The following is a 16,422-nucleotide window of genomic DNA, read 5'->3' on the forward strand; positions in this document are numbered from 1 at the left end:
CTCCCTGCTGGGCTTCAGGGCTGCTAGCCAGGGACACCTAATTGGTGGGACAGAGCCCCCTCCTCTCACCACCCTCAAAGCTGGAATGTTCTGAATTCCTTCTTGGGCCAAATCCCCCTCCCCACAAGGCCTCTCCTGGGTTCACAGAGGTCACCACACAAAAGCCCAGCTGGAGTGGAGTTTTTGACAGAAAAAAAAACACACACAAAACCCACCAAACCTTTTTTTTTCCTAAAGTACCTCAATCTTTCCCAGCCTCCAGGGGTTTAATTCTGATCTGTAATAAGTCTCTGACCCACGGCTCAGATTTGCAGATGGATTTTGCAAAGCTGTGGTTAACGATTAGAAATCCTTTATCACCTCAGCCCGTGGCCCCTTGTACTTCGCTCCCCTCCCTCAGGATCCCTTTCTCCCTCTCCAGGGGCATCTCCCCCTCCAAGGCTCTGCAAAGAACTGCCCTGTAAGTATCTCCATCCTGATATAGTTGCTGCCTTTTAAATTCACTGAGGTGGGCACTCTTCCTTCCTAGTCACTATCCATTCACCCCATGGTGGAGCCAGGCTGGGCCACCTTGGGTTTCTGAGCGAAGGGTATGGGAGGGGAAACTCCGGTGGCATTTGAGTTGGTGGTATTTGTTTCCTCAAAGCTATCACAAAGGTTCAAATCTTTAAAACTTCAGGACCAGAGAAAGCACTCTCCAAATTAGATATTTTCTGGTTTGGGGGGTTAAAAGGACTGGGATAAAAATTGGAGGAAGGGAGCCACAGTTTACCCCTCTGCCTAAGTGTAGGGGACTGAGGAGTGGCAGAAGGGGCACTCCCTCACAGCCAGCTCCAGTGCCCTCCTTGGCATGAAGGCTCAGGGAGGTAGCAAAAGGTGGGTTCCTAAGTGAAGTCATAAAGTTTCCCCATGAAGTCCTTCAATGACTCCCCCACTGGTCTGCAAGTCTGTCATTAGAAATTCCTTCTTTGGACTGAGGCATTACTCTCTTCTAGTGCCCTCTTTGAAAATGAAGTTGGAACTAAAACATTCACAGCACTTACGGCTAGGGAGATCGTAGGCGATTTTTGTTCTCTAAATTCTGCTTTTCTGTGCTCTCCAGTGTTCTAAAGTGAGAATGCTTTACTTTGATGATCAGGACAAAAATCAACTTCTTTTTCAAACAATAAGAAAATCTCTCAGTCCAGTTGCAATTCTCTGAGCTGCCATCAATCAATTGATGCAGAAGGAAAGATGAACTGCTCTAAGGACAAACTTTTGAGAAAGTAGGGCCTCAAGGGAATGGCTTTGCCACCTGCTAGTGCCCTTGGCAGCTGGAAGTGAGTTTCAGAGAAGGGGGCAAGTGTCTCAGATTCTTACGAGGGGCAGTGAGATCAAGGTATGGAGAAATGAGGCTGACTGACAGAAGAGGGCTGTGATGGCCACCATCACCCCCAGAAGGCCACATCAGCTCCTTCCTTGAGCCTGGGAACCCCAAGTACCCTGTCCCATGTAGTCTTAGGAGGGTACTGCCAAAGAAAGAGTACCATGCACAAGACTCCTGGAGCAAGAGATGGGGAGAATAGCAGGGAAAGTACCTAGGTGAGAAGGGGTTAAGTCAGGAGCTGCAGTCAATCTTGACCCTCCTAATCCTCTCCTGCAGCTCCAATCCCCCCACTAGGGAAGATTAAGTAAGGATCCTAAGTTAAACTTTCTTGCCCAGTCCTTGGGCCATGGAGTATGTTGGCCCCATGCCCAGAAGACAAATTCAGCTGGCAAGGCCTAGAGTCCTCTGTACATCCAGAGCAGCCAGTACTTGACTTCTAGGAGGATCCCTCAAAGAGAGGTTTCTATTAAAGCTGGCGGCTTCTAATAACAGCTCTTCAGTTTTCTATATTTGTCAAAGTGGCTTCCTGTCCCCATGCCTTTTTATTTGAGACTAAAAATCTTGGAGATGACAAACTAGGGCCTAGAGAAGCTATAGGACTTCCTCAACAGGTTCTAGGCAGAACTGACACAATAAGAAGCTAGATGTTTTGATTCTAACACCAGGACCCAGTCTGCCCTCACCTCTACTGCTCATCAGACAAACAAAAACCTGGCTGAATCCAGCCTGGCTCACCATCCAACCATTCGCCATTTAGCTGGTCTTCCTAACTCGGGTGGAAAGCTGAACCCCCCCCTCCATGGGGCCATTTCTATCACTTGAATAAGCTCCAATAACTTGTTCTTCCTCCTGTCTGGGCATGCTGCTATGCCAAGTCAGACTCTAGAGATTCCAAGGCTCAGTAATGGCATTTTCTTGACTCTGCCCTCTCCCTCACCCCAAAATACTTGCCTACTTACTACTACTTAGGACAGGCTCTGGGGAGAGGCTTTCCTCTCGGGGACACTGTTGATTCCCTTGGGAAACTCAAGCTTGACTCTTCTGCTGCCATCCCAGGAAGGCTGAAGCAGGAGCTGCTCCTCTGGGAAGCAGTAGGTCTTCTCCTTGAAAACTTCAAGGTATCTCACCAATTCTCACTGAAAGCTCAGATACAAATAGGAGGAAGAAAGGAAAAGTATTGAACCCAGCCTGGGTGAGGAGCAGGGAGGGCCCAAGGATGGTTTCAAGGCAAGGATGCATCCTGAAAGATGATTTGCAATTATCCAAGCAAATGGTGGATGGTAGAATAGCATGCTTAAGGGTTGGAGACAGAGAGAAAGGCAGTCAGAGAAATTCAAGTGCTTAGTGGCTGGATCATATGTGCATGTATAGGAGCATAAAGCATGAGGTTGGAGGTTAATGGTGTGAGATGAGGCTGTGAAGAAAAGCCGGGGTGAAATAATGGAGGGCTTTCCTGGTTTTCTGGGCTAGCAAGTTTGAACTTCATCCTGAAATACTTAAGAGCTCCTGAAGATTTTTTTTTTTTTTTTTTTTTTTTTGAGACAAAGTCTTGCTCTATCGCTCAGTCTGGAGTGCAGTGGCACAATCTCAGCTCACTGCAACCTCCACCTCCCGGTTCAAGCGATTCTCCTGCCTCAGCCTCCCGAGTAGCTGGGATTACAGGCACACGCCACCACGCCCAACTAATTTTTGTATTTTTAGTAGAGACGGGGTTTCACTATGTTGGCCAGGCTGGTCTCAAACTCCTGACCTTGTGATCTGCCCGCCTCGGCCTCCCAAACTGCTGGGATTATAGGCGTAAGCCACCACACCCGGCTGAGCTCCTGAAGATTTTTAAGCATGGCAAAGGGTGAGGTGAGAGTCACAATTTGATTTCAGCTCCACAAAGATCTTTGACTACTGGGTGGGTAATTCATTATTGCAGGATTGGGGCAGAAGTGGAATTAGAGAGATCAATTTGAGGTGTCTATGAGATTTCCAAATAGACAAGAAACGATGGTTGCATAGTCTGAACTATGGTTTAGGGCAGTGGCGACAGAAAGAAGTAGATGGATTCACGGTCTATTTTTGAAGGCAGACCTGATGGTACGTTATAATTAATTATATGTCAACAAGAGGTGAAAAAGCAAGGATGACTGGCTTGGGTTATTAACTGGGTGATGGCCCCACTGAGGTAAGGAACACTGCATGAGGAGCAGTTTGGGCATGGGGAGAAAAAAGGGCAGATGATTCCAGCTTTGCAAATGTTGAATTTGAGGCCATTAAAACATTCAGGTAGGGCCATTCCAAGTAATAGTTAACTACACAAATCTTGAGTTCAGGAGAGAAATCTGTGGCAGAGGTATGAATTCAAGAGTCACTGGCATGGAGACAGAGTGGATGAGATAACCCGCGAAGAATGTGAAGGCTAAGAAGAGCCATCTAGAAGTCGAGATGAAACCCTGAGGAGGCTAGAGGGGCAGAGATGGATAGTTAGACTTAAAGAGTGAGCAGAAGAAGAGGAACTTATAAAGGAAAACTAGAAGAATCATTTTGAGAAGTAGGTAAAATGGAGTGGTGCTACAGAAAACAACGGAGAAGATAGTTTTATGAAGGAGAGAGACAAGGTGAGATGACAGAGATATGATCATCGAATTTTGGATCAAGAAAAGAGTTGATAACTTTGGTGAGAATATTTTCAGTGGAGGGCTAATGGTGGAAGCCAGACTGCAGAGGGCTGAGCAGTGAGTGGGAGGGTGAAGAAATGGAGACATCAATAATGAATGGCTTGTTTAAGGATCTTGGCTGAAAAGAGAATGATCAAGATAGGAGTAATAGCTGCACAGGGAGGAGGTAGGGTAGGGAGCTCAAAAAGTAGTAGTAAATATTTGAAGTAGTCATCAGAAGGGTGCTTACCAGGAAGAAGTAGAAGGATTTCCAAGCAGCACTGAAGGCCTCAATGAAATACATAGTCACGATCAGGACAGGTACAATTGTGCCAAGGTTAGCAATAAGAAACCAGTGTCAAGAAAGACTTGCTAATGAGTGACAGAGAGGTGAGATTCAAACTATGTTTCTCTCCATTCATCAAATGTTTATCGGCTCCTGCTCCGCACTGCTTTGCATCAACACTGGCATTGGTGTTTCCAATGCTGATGAATCATGTTGACTATCAATCATGTGCCCAATGCTGTGGAAGCATGGTAGACATTTAATATACATTTTTTCACCCTCAAATTGTTTAGAATTTGGTTGAGGAGACAAAATATTCCACAAATGCATATATATTATAAATATATATAATATACATTATATACATACATAGTGAAGCTCTGCTGTCTCTCTCTCCCCCCTTACCTCTTTCTTCCTCTGATCCCCCATCTCTCTCTCTCATTCTTCTTTCTCAACATTGGGCAGCACTTCAATGACCCTTACACTGAAGCGTTATTGACTCATTTGGAAAGTCCCTATATTTTACTCATATGGAGCCCCTCAAACCTCTTTTCCAACTTCACTCATTCATTAAGGAGATAGCTTTTGAATTGCTGCTCTGGGTAAAGCAGTGTGTAAGGCACATGAGATACAGAGATACACAAGATATAGTCTTGCCCTCAAGTAGCTCACAGCCTAATAAGGAAGAATGAGGGTTTAAACAGGAAATTGCAACATAATGCAAAATGTACTATCTCTGCCTCAGTTTCTTCATCTATACGATAGAAATTATTAGTGCCTACCACAAAAAAACTTGTGATGACTAAATAAGTTCGCATGTAAAAAGTGCTTATAATGGTCCCATAAGAAACACTACATAAGTGTTGCTATTATTATTATTATTGTTACTATGATGGAAGTAAACACAAGATACTGTAAGAATAGACAGGAGGAGTACTTGACCCAGGCTAGAGTAAGAGACATCTGTGCTGAATCCTAAAAGATGAGAAGGCACTAAACAGAGGAAGAAGAATACATAACGCTCTGCATAGAATATTCTATTTCTATTTGGGAGCAAAAGACCACATGGCATGATTGAAGAACTGGAAGTAATTTAGTTCCACAATAGTATAGTCTATGAGGAGGGAAATCACAAGAGATGAAGCTTGAGAGGTCACGGGGTACAAGCAAGTTTGGACTTTACTTTTTAGCAAATGGGGAGCCATTGGAATGCTTTATGTAGAGTAGTGACTTGATCAGATTAATGTGTTGAAAGATCACCTTGGCAATGATGTGGAGAATGAATTGGGAGAAAGACAAGTTAGAAAGCTGTTGCTATAATCCAGGTGAAAGAGAATGATGAGATCGTGCATGGTGGCTCACGCCTGTAATCCCAGCACTTTGGGAGGCCGAGGTGGGCGGATCACTTGTGGTCAGGAGTTCGACATCAGCGTGGCCAGCATGGCGAAACCCTGTCTCTACTAAAAATACAAAATTAGCTGGGTGTGGTGGCGTGCACCTGTAGTCCCAGCTACTCAGGGAGCTGAGGCACAAGAATCGCTTGAACCCGGGAGGTGGAGGTTGCAGTGAGCTAAGATCATGCCACCCCACTCCAGCCTGGGCAACAAAAGCAAAATTCGGTCTCAAAAAAAAAAAAAAAAAAAAAAAAGAATGATGAAACTGACAGGGAAGTAGCAGTGGAAATGGAGAGAAAGGAACCATGGATTTGAGGTATATTCATAAGGTAGAACTGGTGGGACATAGGGACTATAGGATGCAGGAGGTAAGTAGAAGAAAGGTGCCAAAGATCACTTTCCGGATTTTGGTCTGGCACAAGTGGATGGATAGAAGTATCATTCAGTGAACACAGGGAACACAGGGAAAAACTGTTTGGGGAAAGCGGCATGGGGGATGTGATGAGTTCACTTTTGGACATGTCAAATTCGAGATGTCTATGAGATTTCCCTGTGGAGATTCTGACTAGGTGATTGCTCTGCCAGTCTTGAAGCTCAGAAGGCTCTATCCTGGAAATTCAGATTTGGGAGGGTCAGTGTATGGGTAGTAGATTAAGTTATTGGGGCAAGATGAGTTTGCTCAGGGACAGAGTGTTAATTGAGAAAAAGATGGACTTCTGAGGAATACTCACATTTAAGAGATGAGTAGGGAAACAGAAATCTTCAAGAAGGCTAAAATGGAATAGCCAGATTGTGGTGCGTTGAAAAATTAGTGGGTTAGTTCGGGCACGGTGACTCATGCCTGTAATCCTAGCACTTTGGGAGGCTGAGGCAGGCGGATCGCTTGAGCTCAGGAGTTCAAGACCAGTGTGGGCAACATGGCAAAACCTGGTCTCTACAAAAAATACATACACACACACACACACACACACACACAGACACACAACTAGCCAGGTGTGGTGATGCGCTCCTGTAGTCCCAGCTACTTGCGGGGCTGAGGCAGGAGGATCGCTTGAGCTCAGGAGTTCAAGACCAGTGTGGGCAACATGGCAAAACCTGGTCTCTACAAAAAATACACACACACACACACACACACACACAGACACACAACTAGCCAGGTGTGGTGATGCGCTCCTGTAGTCCCAGCTACTTGCGGGGCTGAGGCAGGAGGATCGCTTGAGCCCAGGAGGTCGAGGCTGCAATGAGCCGAGATCATGCCACTGCACTCCAGCCTGGGTGCCAAAGTGAGAACCTGTCTCAAAAAGAAAGAAAGAAAAATTAGTGGGTCAGAGGGTCTTGTAGAGAATGGGGAGGTGTGCCCTCGACCCTTAGTGTCCTGAATCTTGGCAACACTGGGGGCTCCTTGAACACGGCAAAATCTTATATGGCTCTGAGATTCCAAAGCATTGACTCAGATACCTGCTTCATGCAAAGCCCTATATTCTAGAGCAGTTTCCCTTTCCTCTGTGGCAGACTCTTGTCCCCACTAACAGATGGCCCAGGGAATTTCAGGGCTCCCTCTCAGTCCTGGAACCCTTGTTCCAGAGTGCTCCCTCATCATCCAAGAGGCTGATGATGGGGGCATCTATTAGGAGACTGGACAGGAAATGTCTGGGCGTGTTATACATGCAGGAGGCCTTAGACTAGGCTGCAGAGGGGGATTTGGGCATGGCTGGGAGTATCTGAACTCTCAGAGTATGGACAGAAGGCTTTGCTGCCCACCCCCATCTACCCTGGAGTAGATTTTCACCATGGGCAGAACGATCCAGGGCTAGGCCACTACTCTCTAGGCCCCTGGAGATTCAAGAGGCCTCTAACAAGCTGGAGTCCAAGGCTACATTCTAGGGTCTGTTCCTCCTAATGTAATCTGCAGTTTGGCCTCAGTCTGCAGTTGAGGGGCCCTATGGCACTGTTGCTTGGCAATGTATTAAACAGCAGGCCTTGGAGACTAGCACTTAACACAGCCACCACAACCACCACTGCCATCATCACCTTCCCGGAAGGCAGCCACCTGTCTGGCTCCTGGCTTTGTCCAGCTGCCAACCTAAGGCATGTGCCTACGCAGGAGGCGATGACATTTTGGCTCCACGTTCAAAGTTTTTTGTTTTTTTTTTTTTCCTTTCTCATGTGTTATTTCTAAAGATAACAAAGGTCAAAAGGCATCCAGCGTTTTCTGGTTTCTCATAAGCTTCTGGTCAATATTTAATCTGGTTTATGGATTTTTTTTAGGTCTTCTAGATGCCTTCTTGAGGCTGCTTGTGGCCACCCACACACACTCGTAAGGAGGAGAGAAGTCAGCCTGGCAGAGAGACTCTGAAATGAGGGATTAGAGGTGTTCAACAAGCAAGAGCTTCAGCCTGAAGACAAGGGAGCAGTCCCTGAAGACGCTTCTACTGAGAGGTCTGCCATGGCCTCTCTTGGTCTCCAACTTGTGGGCTACATCCTAGGCCTTCTGGGGCTTTTGGGCACACTGGTTGCCATGCTGCTCCCCAGCTGGAAAACAAGTTCTTACGTCGGTGCCAGCATTGTGACAGCAGTCGGCTTCTCCAAGGGCCTCTGGATGGAGTGTGCCACACACAGCACAGGCATCACCCAGTGTGACATCTATAGTACACTTCTGGGCCTGCCCACTGACATCCAGGCTGCCCAGGCCATGATGGTGACATCCAGTGCAATCTCCTCCCTGGCCTGCATCATCTCTGTGGTGGGCATGAGATGCACAGTCTTCTGCCAGGAATCCCGAGCCAAAGACAGAGTGGCGGTAGCAGGTGGAGTCTTTTTCATCCTTGGAGGCCTCCTGGGCTTCATTCCTGTTGCCTGGAATCTTCATGGGATCCTACGGGACTTCTACTCACCACTGGTGCCTGACAGCATGAAATTTGAGATTGGAGAGGCTCTTTACTTGGGCATTATTTCTTCCCTGTTCTCCCTGATAGCTGGAATCATCCTCTGCTTTTCCTGCTCATCCCAGAGAAATCGCTCCAACTACTATGATGCCTACCAAGCCCAACCTCTTGCCACAAGGAGCTCTCCAAGGCCTGGTCAACCTCCCAAAGTCAAGAGTGAGTTCAATTCCTACAGCCTGACAGGGTATGTGTGAAGAACCAGGGGCCAGAGCTGGGGGGTGGCTGGGTCTGTGAAAAACAGTGGACAGCACCCTGAGGGCCACAGGTGAGGGACATTACCACTGGATCATGTCAGAAGGTGCTGCTGAGGATAGACTGACTTTGGCCATTGGATTGAGCAAAGGCAGAAATGGGGGCTAGTGTAACAGCATGCAGGTTGAATTGCCAAGGATGCTCGCCATTCCAGCCTTTCTGTTTTCTTCACCTTGTCGCTCCCCTGCCCTAAGTCCCCATCCCTCAACTTGAAACCCCATTCCCTTACCTTAAGCCAGGACTCAGAGGATCCCTCTGCCCTCTGGTTTACCTGGGACTCCATCCCCAAACCCACTAATCACATCCCACTGACTGACCCTCTGTGATCAAAGACCCTCTCTCTGGCTGAGGTTGGCTCTTAGCTCATTGCTGGGGATGGGAAGGAGAAGCAGTGGCTTTTGTGGGCATTGCTCTAACCTACTTCTCAAGCTTCCCTCCAAAGAAACTGATTGGCCCTGGAACCTCCATCCCACTCTTGTTATGACTCCACAGTGTCCAGACTAATTTGTGCATGAACTGAAATAAAACCATCCTACGGTATCTAGGGAACAGAAAGCAGGATGCAGGTTGGGAGGACAGGAAGGCAGCCTGGGACATTTAAAAAAATAAAAATGAAAAAAAAAAAGAACCCATTTCCCAGGGCACTTTCCAGAATTCTCTCATATTTGTGGGCTGGGGATCAAGCCCGCAGCTTGAGGAAAGCACAAGGAAAGGAAAGAAGATCTGGTGGAAAGCTCAGGTGGCAGCGGACTCTGACTCCACTGAGGAACTGCCTCAGAAGCTGCGATCACAACTTTCGTTGAAGCTCCTGCCTCACTCTGGGGCACCTGACCTGGCCTCTTGCCTAAACCACAAGGCTAAGGGCTATAGACAATGGTTTCCTTAGGAACAGTAAACCAGTTTTTCTAGGGATGGCCCTTGGCTGGGGGATGACAGTGTGGGAGCTGTGGGGTACTGAGGAAGACACCATTCCTTGACGGTGGCCAAGAAGGAATAAGAACCTTGGTGTCTAAGAAGCCAGGTGGATGTGTGTGGTGACTCCAGTGGGTGTTTCTACTCTGCCAGTGAGAGGCAGCCCCCCAGAAAGTCTTCAGGCGTAATGGAAAATCAGCTCAACTGAGATCAGGCCCCCCCAGGGTCCACCCACAGAGCACTACAGAGCCTCTGAAAGACCACAGCACCAAACGAACCCCTTCAGATTCCCCCACTGTCCATCAGAAGATGCTCCAGAGTGGCTAGAGGACATCTAAGGGCTCCAGCATGGCATATCCATGCCTGCGGTGCTGTGTCCATGATCTGAGTGATAGCTGCACTGCTGCCTGGGATTACAGCTGAGGTGGGAGTGGAGAATGGTTCCTAGGAAGACAGTTCCACCTCTAAGGTCTGAAAATGTTCCCTTTACCCTGGAGTGGGAGCGAGGGGTCATACACCAAAGGTATTTTCCCTCACCAGTCTAGGCATGACTGGCTTCTGAAAAATTCCAGCACACCTCCTCAAACCTCAGTGTCAGCAGAGAGGGCCCATCTGTTGTCTGTAACATGCCTTTCACATGTCCACCTTCTTGTCCATGTTCCAGCTGCTCTCCCAACCTGGAAGGCCGTCTCCCCTTAGCCAAGTCCTCCTCAGGCTTGGAGAACTTCCTCAGCGTCACCTCCTTCATTGAGCCTTCTCTGATCACTCCATCCATCTCCTACCCCTCCCTCCCCCAACCCTCAATGTATAAATTGCTTCTTGATGCTTAGCATTCACAATTTTTGACTGATCGTTATTTGTGTGTGTGTGTCTGATCTCACAAGTATATTGTAAACCCTTCCGTGGGTGGGGGCCATATCCTAGACCTGTTTCCCTCAGACTATCTGTAACAGTGCCGGGCACACAGTAGGTGATCAATAAACACTTGTTGATTGAGTAACTGTCTTACTGATTAAAAGGGGCCCAGAATGGGCAAGTGAAACTCGAGGGATTTCGGCTAAGGGGAGGGGAGGGTGGAAACTGGCATTTCTTTCCACAGGGTAGATAGACAATTCTAGACCTTACTAGAAATAATTAGAAAGCATGACGGTCTCCTTCCCAAGGCAACTCCAACCTCTTCAACTTGCCCAGGGCTCTTTCCTTTTCATAACAATTGTTTTCAGTTATTTGCTAAACGATGATGTATTTATTCCTTTCATTCTCTGAACCACTATCATGAGGAAGGTAAAATGGATCTGATCATCTAGATTTGGCAGATGGGGAAACTAAGGCCCACACAAGTAAATAGATTTTCCCAGGGCCACAAAGATAGCGTTAGTTCCCTCAGTCTCCTGACTCCCAAAATAGGACCCTGCTGATCCCACACTATTCACAGCCAATAGAAGAGCCTTCCAGAGGTCCCCAAGCTGCCTGAGGAAAATAACTCACAGCCAGCCAGGTAACAAGGAGGGCACACAGGCTCTCCTGGTCGCCCATGAGGGCAATCCGGGAAATCATCAAGTGTACCACCTGGAACTGCCCTCTCCTGCTATGCTGGCCCAGCTAGCTGCTCTACCAGGGGCATGCCAGGCTTACATTGAGTAAAACACAATACCTCAGTTCCAATTCCCCTAACTCTGAAGGTGTGGCAGTTTGGGAGGCCAATGATTTGGCCCTGTTCTGCACTCACTAGGAATTAACAAAGCCCCATTCATAAGGGTGTTCACTGTGGCAACACTGACAATAATGGGGCCCTACCTGATTCAGCTTAACCAGCCCCTGGATCTAGAGGGCCTCAGCACATAGCCTGTTGTATCAGACACTACCCTTGCACTTCTGAAGTGAGCCTTTGGTGGAGAGGCTAGAACGTCAGCATCCAAGTCCATTTAGAGGGAATGGCAGCAGGCAGGAATAAGGGGAGAGAGAGAAGGCTCCCTGGATAAAAGCTTAACAAGAAGTCATGTCTCTGGTCTGGCACCAGGAACCCCAGAGCCCTTGATTGGGGGCCACTGGAGGTTGGAAGATAAAACCACCTTGCTGGCTCTGCTATGCTGAGTGGGCAGCAGTCTGATATGGGCTCTGATGAGCCACCATCTGGCTGCTAAAGCACTTGCAGATCCACTGATTTCACTGCATTCTCCACATACTCCAGTGAAATAGGTCTTTTACAAGAGACAAAATGGAGGCCCAGAGATGTGAGTAACATCACTCAGGTCACAGTGTCAGAGTTTGAACGTAAGCTTAGAAACTTCTCACAGCAATGTGAGCCCAGCATTCTGGTCTCAGAAGGTGTATGAGGACATATTGCTCTTCAAACTCTTGCAGGCTTCGTGTCCCTGTCTTCCACTGGAATACAAGGGCCTTTGTTGGATATAGAGCACAGAGCTTCCCTTCATCTTAGAAGGAGGCTGGCCTGAGGGGTCCTCCTACCTTTGTTAATCTGGGAAGTTTCAGTGGAAGGAGTTAGAAGTTCATCCTCAACTAGAAAAGCCAGGGAAGACCTAACACAGAGCAACTGTTCCCTCCAGCTGGTTGAGCAAGAAAGGCTTTGCTGTAAGTAGTTTCCTAGAAATATTCCCGACTCCTGGGTCCAGGGCAAACACTTTTCAGCTCACCCCATTGCCTTCCCTCATAAAGTAATTTAGATTAGCCACAGACCTAGGGGACAGTGAAGGCCACTATGTTTATGCTCCAGCCTCATGGCTCTGACCCTTGCACAAGGAGAGATGTTTCTGCCCTCTCTCATTCCTCTGATAATAACGTGACTCATATTTTCTTCCCCTTGGAGCCGTAGTGACCCACTGCTATGTGATCATTAATGGGGGAAGAAGGACTGAAACTGGCTTCTTAGTGGAAAGGCAAGTTCCAACTTTCGGAAAGACCTTTGTCCAGCCATTCAAACAGCCATCTGCTGGCCAGCCCACACTCACTGAACTCTTACTGTGTCAGGAAATGTGCAAAGGGCTTTGAGGGCGATGAGAATGAACAAGGTAAAGTTTGTACCCTGTAGGAACTGACAGCTTATCTAGAGGAGATAAGACATGGACACCTAACTGTGGTACAAGGGAGCATATGGGCTGTCCTGTGAAAGACATGACAAAAGTGACATAAGATAGGGATCAAGGGCTGATAAAAATAGTCTTGTAAGTCCCCTTAAATTCCAATCCATATGAACTGAGGGCCTGGCACTACATGAGCTTTTGGGGAAAGCATGATGAAAACTGCTTTTGCAATGGAAGGACTCCGGGAAACTGAGCAATTGGGTGTAGAGGCGGTGCTAAGGAGGTAGCAGAGATATGCTGTGCAGCTAATCCGGAATCCTTGAGATTGCCTCACAGGACCTTTATGTGACTCTAAAAGAAGGAGTGACCCTGGAGCTCAGCTTCTCCTCCCTCATCTCCTTCCCTTGCACAAGACTTTGGAATTTGCTGGGGGCAGCACAAGCAGTGCCCATTCAGGTAGCCAGGGGCCTTTTGTCTCTGGACCAGAGGAGAAATGTAGGTGTGGGAGAAGGGAGACAAGCAAGAGAAGAGCCTAGTGCTAAAGGAAGGTGATGAGGCCTTGCAGGGCCAACTCTGTTCCCTCTCACTCAGCCCTGGGCCCACAGACAGGGGATTCTTTCATGCCTGCAGCAGACCACTCTGGGACACAAGAGGCCCAGGCCAGGAAGTGCATGTGCTTCGCCTCAGCTGGCTGAAGCCTGGCCTTCACCCAGACTGGTCTCCCTGCTCAAGCGGCTCCCGGCTTTGATGAGAAATTCTGTTATCTCAAGAGGGAAAAGAACCTCAAACAGGAAGTCTAGCAGGTTATCTTTCTCTTCTGCCCTAAGTGGTGGCTCACTATATGCTATGATGTGATCACTGATAAAAATATTAACAGGCTGTTATCAGGCACAGTAATGCAGAGGCTATAATCTGACCACTTCCTCCCACCCACAGCCCACCACTTCCCTGGGAATTGCAGCTCAGGAATTTCTTAACTCTCACCTAAAATTCCCTGCTCTGGGCTTCATTGCCCCCAAAGACAAGCAGCAGTCTTAGAGCTTGATAAAGCAGGAAGCCACCATGCAACGGCACATCACCAGGTCCATTTTAGGAGACAGCTGTTGCTTTCCTGTCTTCTCTGAAGTCCTATTCCTCCAGAATGGCAGCCTCACCACTTCACAGGTCACCTCCTCAGGAGTTCTGAAGAAGTTTCTGTTTGAAAATTCTCATGACCTTGTGGAGATAACACTGAGAATGCACACACGCTTTAAAAAAGATACTAGGCTGAGCGCGGTGGCTCATACCTGTAATCCCAGCACTTTGGGAGGCTGAGGTGGGCGGATCACGAGGTCAGGAGATCGAGACCATCCTGGCTAACATGTGAAACCCTGTCTCTACTAAAAATACAAAAAAAAAATTAGCCGGGAGTGGTGGTGGGCGCCTGTAGGCCCAGCTACTCGGGAGGCTGAGGCAGGAGAATGGCATGAACCCGGGAGGGAGAGCTTGCAGTGAGCCAAGATCACGCCACTGCACTCCAGCCTGGGCAACAGAGCAAAACTGTCTCAAAAAAAAAAAAAAAAAAAACCCTACAAAGAGAAGATGCTCTTTGCAGCCTTTTCACCTATATTTATGTCTAGAATTGCCCAATGGAACACAAGAGGATGGATCAGCATCCCCCACAAAGGGATATATCTGATGATACTGTGAAGACCCTACTCCCTTGGTTTAAAGGCACTGAACACTTTGGTTAAAAAGCAAGCATATTGGCTGGGAAAAGAAACACATTCAGCCACAGATCAGGTATTAATACCAGCATTTGCACTAGTTTCTCAGTTTAGCCTTTAGGAGCCAGAGAAGATGAGTTCAGTGGGTTTAAAAAATAGAATCGAAATTCAGAAACAATGGACACTGGAATTTGGAGGAGAATGGGACTTCTCTGAGTAACATACCCTTTACCGAAATGATTCAATAGCTTAAAAATGGAGGCAAGATAGAAATCAAGGAAAAGGCAGACCGGATGAGAAAGGTGGTGCCATCCTCCTGTTGGCAATTCCAGAGGTACCTTGTATGGTTAATTTTACTTCTCTGTGTTCTAATAATAAACCAATATGTTCTTAAGTGTCACTTTCTCACTCCCCAAGAGACTTGTCCAACTCAGCACTGTCTGGAGAGGGGGATTCAAAGCAGCCAGTGAGAACACCCATGGGCAGAGGCCAGCAAGTCCAAGACCTCCTGGAGTGTAAGAATAGGATCTCAATGGCTGTTTGGATATCAGGAAAGCTGCCAAGTGACAGTTGTGAATGAAAAACCCAGTCAAGGGGAAATGAATTTCCACGTTGTTTGGAGGGATATTCGTTATATAAGTGAACAATTTCCTGATCATGAGGGCCGTTAAACATTGTGTGGGATTGTGAAACTGTCTTCCTTGGAAATTCCTGTTAGTGTGGGCTGGCTTTAGCATTTTCCTATTAAAAGGAAGAAGATTAGACTAATCATTTTCAAGATAGGCAGTATGGTGTAATAGGCAGTGAGTTTGGGCTCTGGAGTCAGATGAATCTGGGTTTGGATTTTGCCTCTGCACTCTAGCTGGGTGGCCTTGGGAAAGCCACTTCAATTCTCTACAATTCATTTTCCTCATCTACAAAATGTGGATGAGAGCTGCCTCTCAGTGTGGTCATGGTATACAGTAGGTACTAACAAATGGGTAATAAATAAGTAGACTGGTGACCTAAAGGTAGGGTCAAAGCCACGCCAAAATGTGTGTCTTTGGGGAATGGAGGCAGACAACAGTGTATTTTCTGCCACAGATCTGAATCCATGTTATCAAGGGAATGGTCTTTCCCAGGCCAAAACTTCTCAGGATTCTTCCCCAAAGTTCAAATGTCTTGAAGACCTTGGATGGGTTTCCACTCATAAAATATGGGAGGCCAGGGGAAAGGCAGACCTGAGAAGTTGGAGAGGGAAGGGATAATGGTGGCTGTCATCCACATCTGTGACCATGTGGATTGGAACAAATCCATGATTAACCAGGTCTCACTGCTAGAGAAAATGTCAGTCCAAGGTAACTACACACTGCGGTTAACATCCCAAATTTAAGGACAATTGGAGAGATTTCAACAGCTACTTCATCCTAATTCATTAAGCAGGTTTAGCACAGCCCCTCTTGCTGGCATTTCCCAACCCTTGGTTGAGTCTGTTCCTTATGCTTCACCCTGGATAATCCACTCTCTCAAACCCTCTTGGGTATTTCTGTATTCACTCCCCACCCAGTCTTATGACTTTGCTTACTCTTCCCTATACCTGGAAAACCCTCCCCCACACATCTTCAGCTTTCCAATCCTTCTAGGTTTCCAGGGCCTATCTGGAAGACCAGACCTTCTGGAACACTTTCCTGAGCCTCTGTCTAAAGTCATCTTGCCTTCCTGAGGGCACAATGGACAGATATATGGAAGGTGTTTGGTATGTTGAAAGCACCCAAAACATTTGCACGGTTTTATCTAAAATTGGGTTGGGAATTTCTGGTGAATCACATCAAAACTTTGGGCTTAGGGATAGGGGCAAGTAACAAAAAAAATTTCTTCTGAAAGATTTTATTTTCT

At 47.2% G+C, this 16,422-nt stretch overlaps 1 protein-coding gene across 1 annotated transcript; it reads left to right on the forward strand.

Annotated features, from left to right (window-relative positions):
• The first annotated feature begins 7,820 nt into the window (after positions 1-7,820).
• CLDN2 (claudin 2) lies at positions 7,821-9,520 on the forward strand. Its single transcript, XM_055269495.2, has one exon. The coding sequence runs from the start codon at positions 8,138-8,140 to the stop codon at positions 8,828-8,830; it is 693 nt and encodes a 230-aa protein (XP_055125470.1). The 5' UTR covers positions 7,821-8,137; the 3' UTR covers positions 8,831-9,520.
• Positions 9,521-16,422: the final 6,902 nt, after the last annotated feature.

This window comes from Symphalangus syndactylus, chromosome X, assembly GCF_028878055.3.
Source record: "Symphalangus syndactylus isolate Jambi chromosome X, NHGRI_mSymSyn1-v2.1_pri, whole genome shotgun sequence".
Lineage (NCBI taxonomy): Eukaryota > Metazoa > Chordata > Mammalia > Primates > Hylobatidae > Symphalangus > Symphalangus syndactylus.

Bases quoted from the DNA above. Each gene is read 5' to 3' on its own strand.
- CLDN2 (XM_055269495.2), top strand. From the start codon at position 8,138: ATGGCCTCTCTTGGTCTCCAACTTGTGGGCTACATCCTAGGCCTTCTG.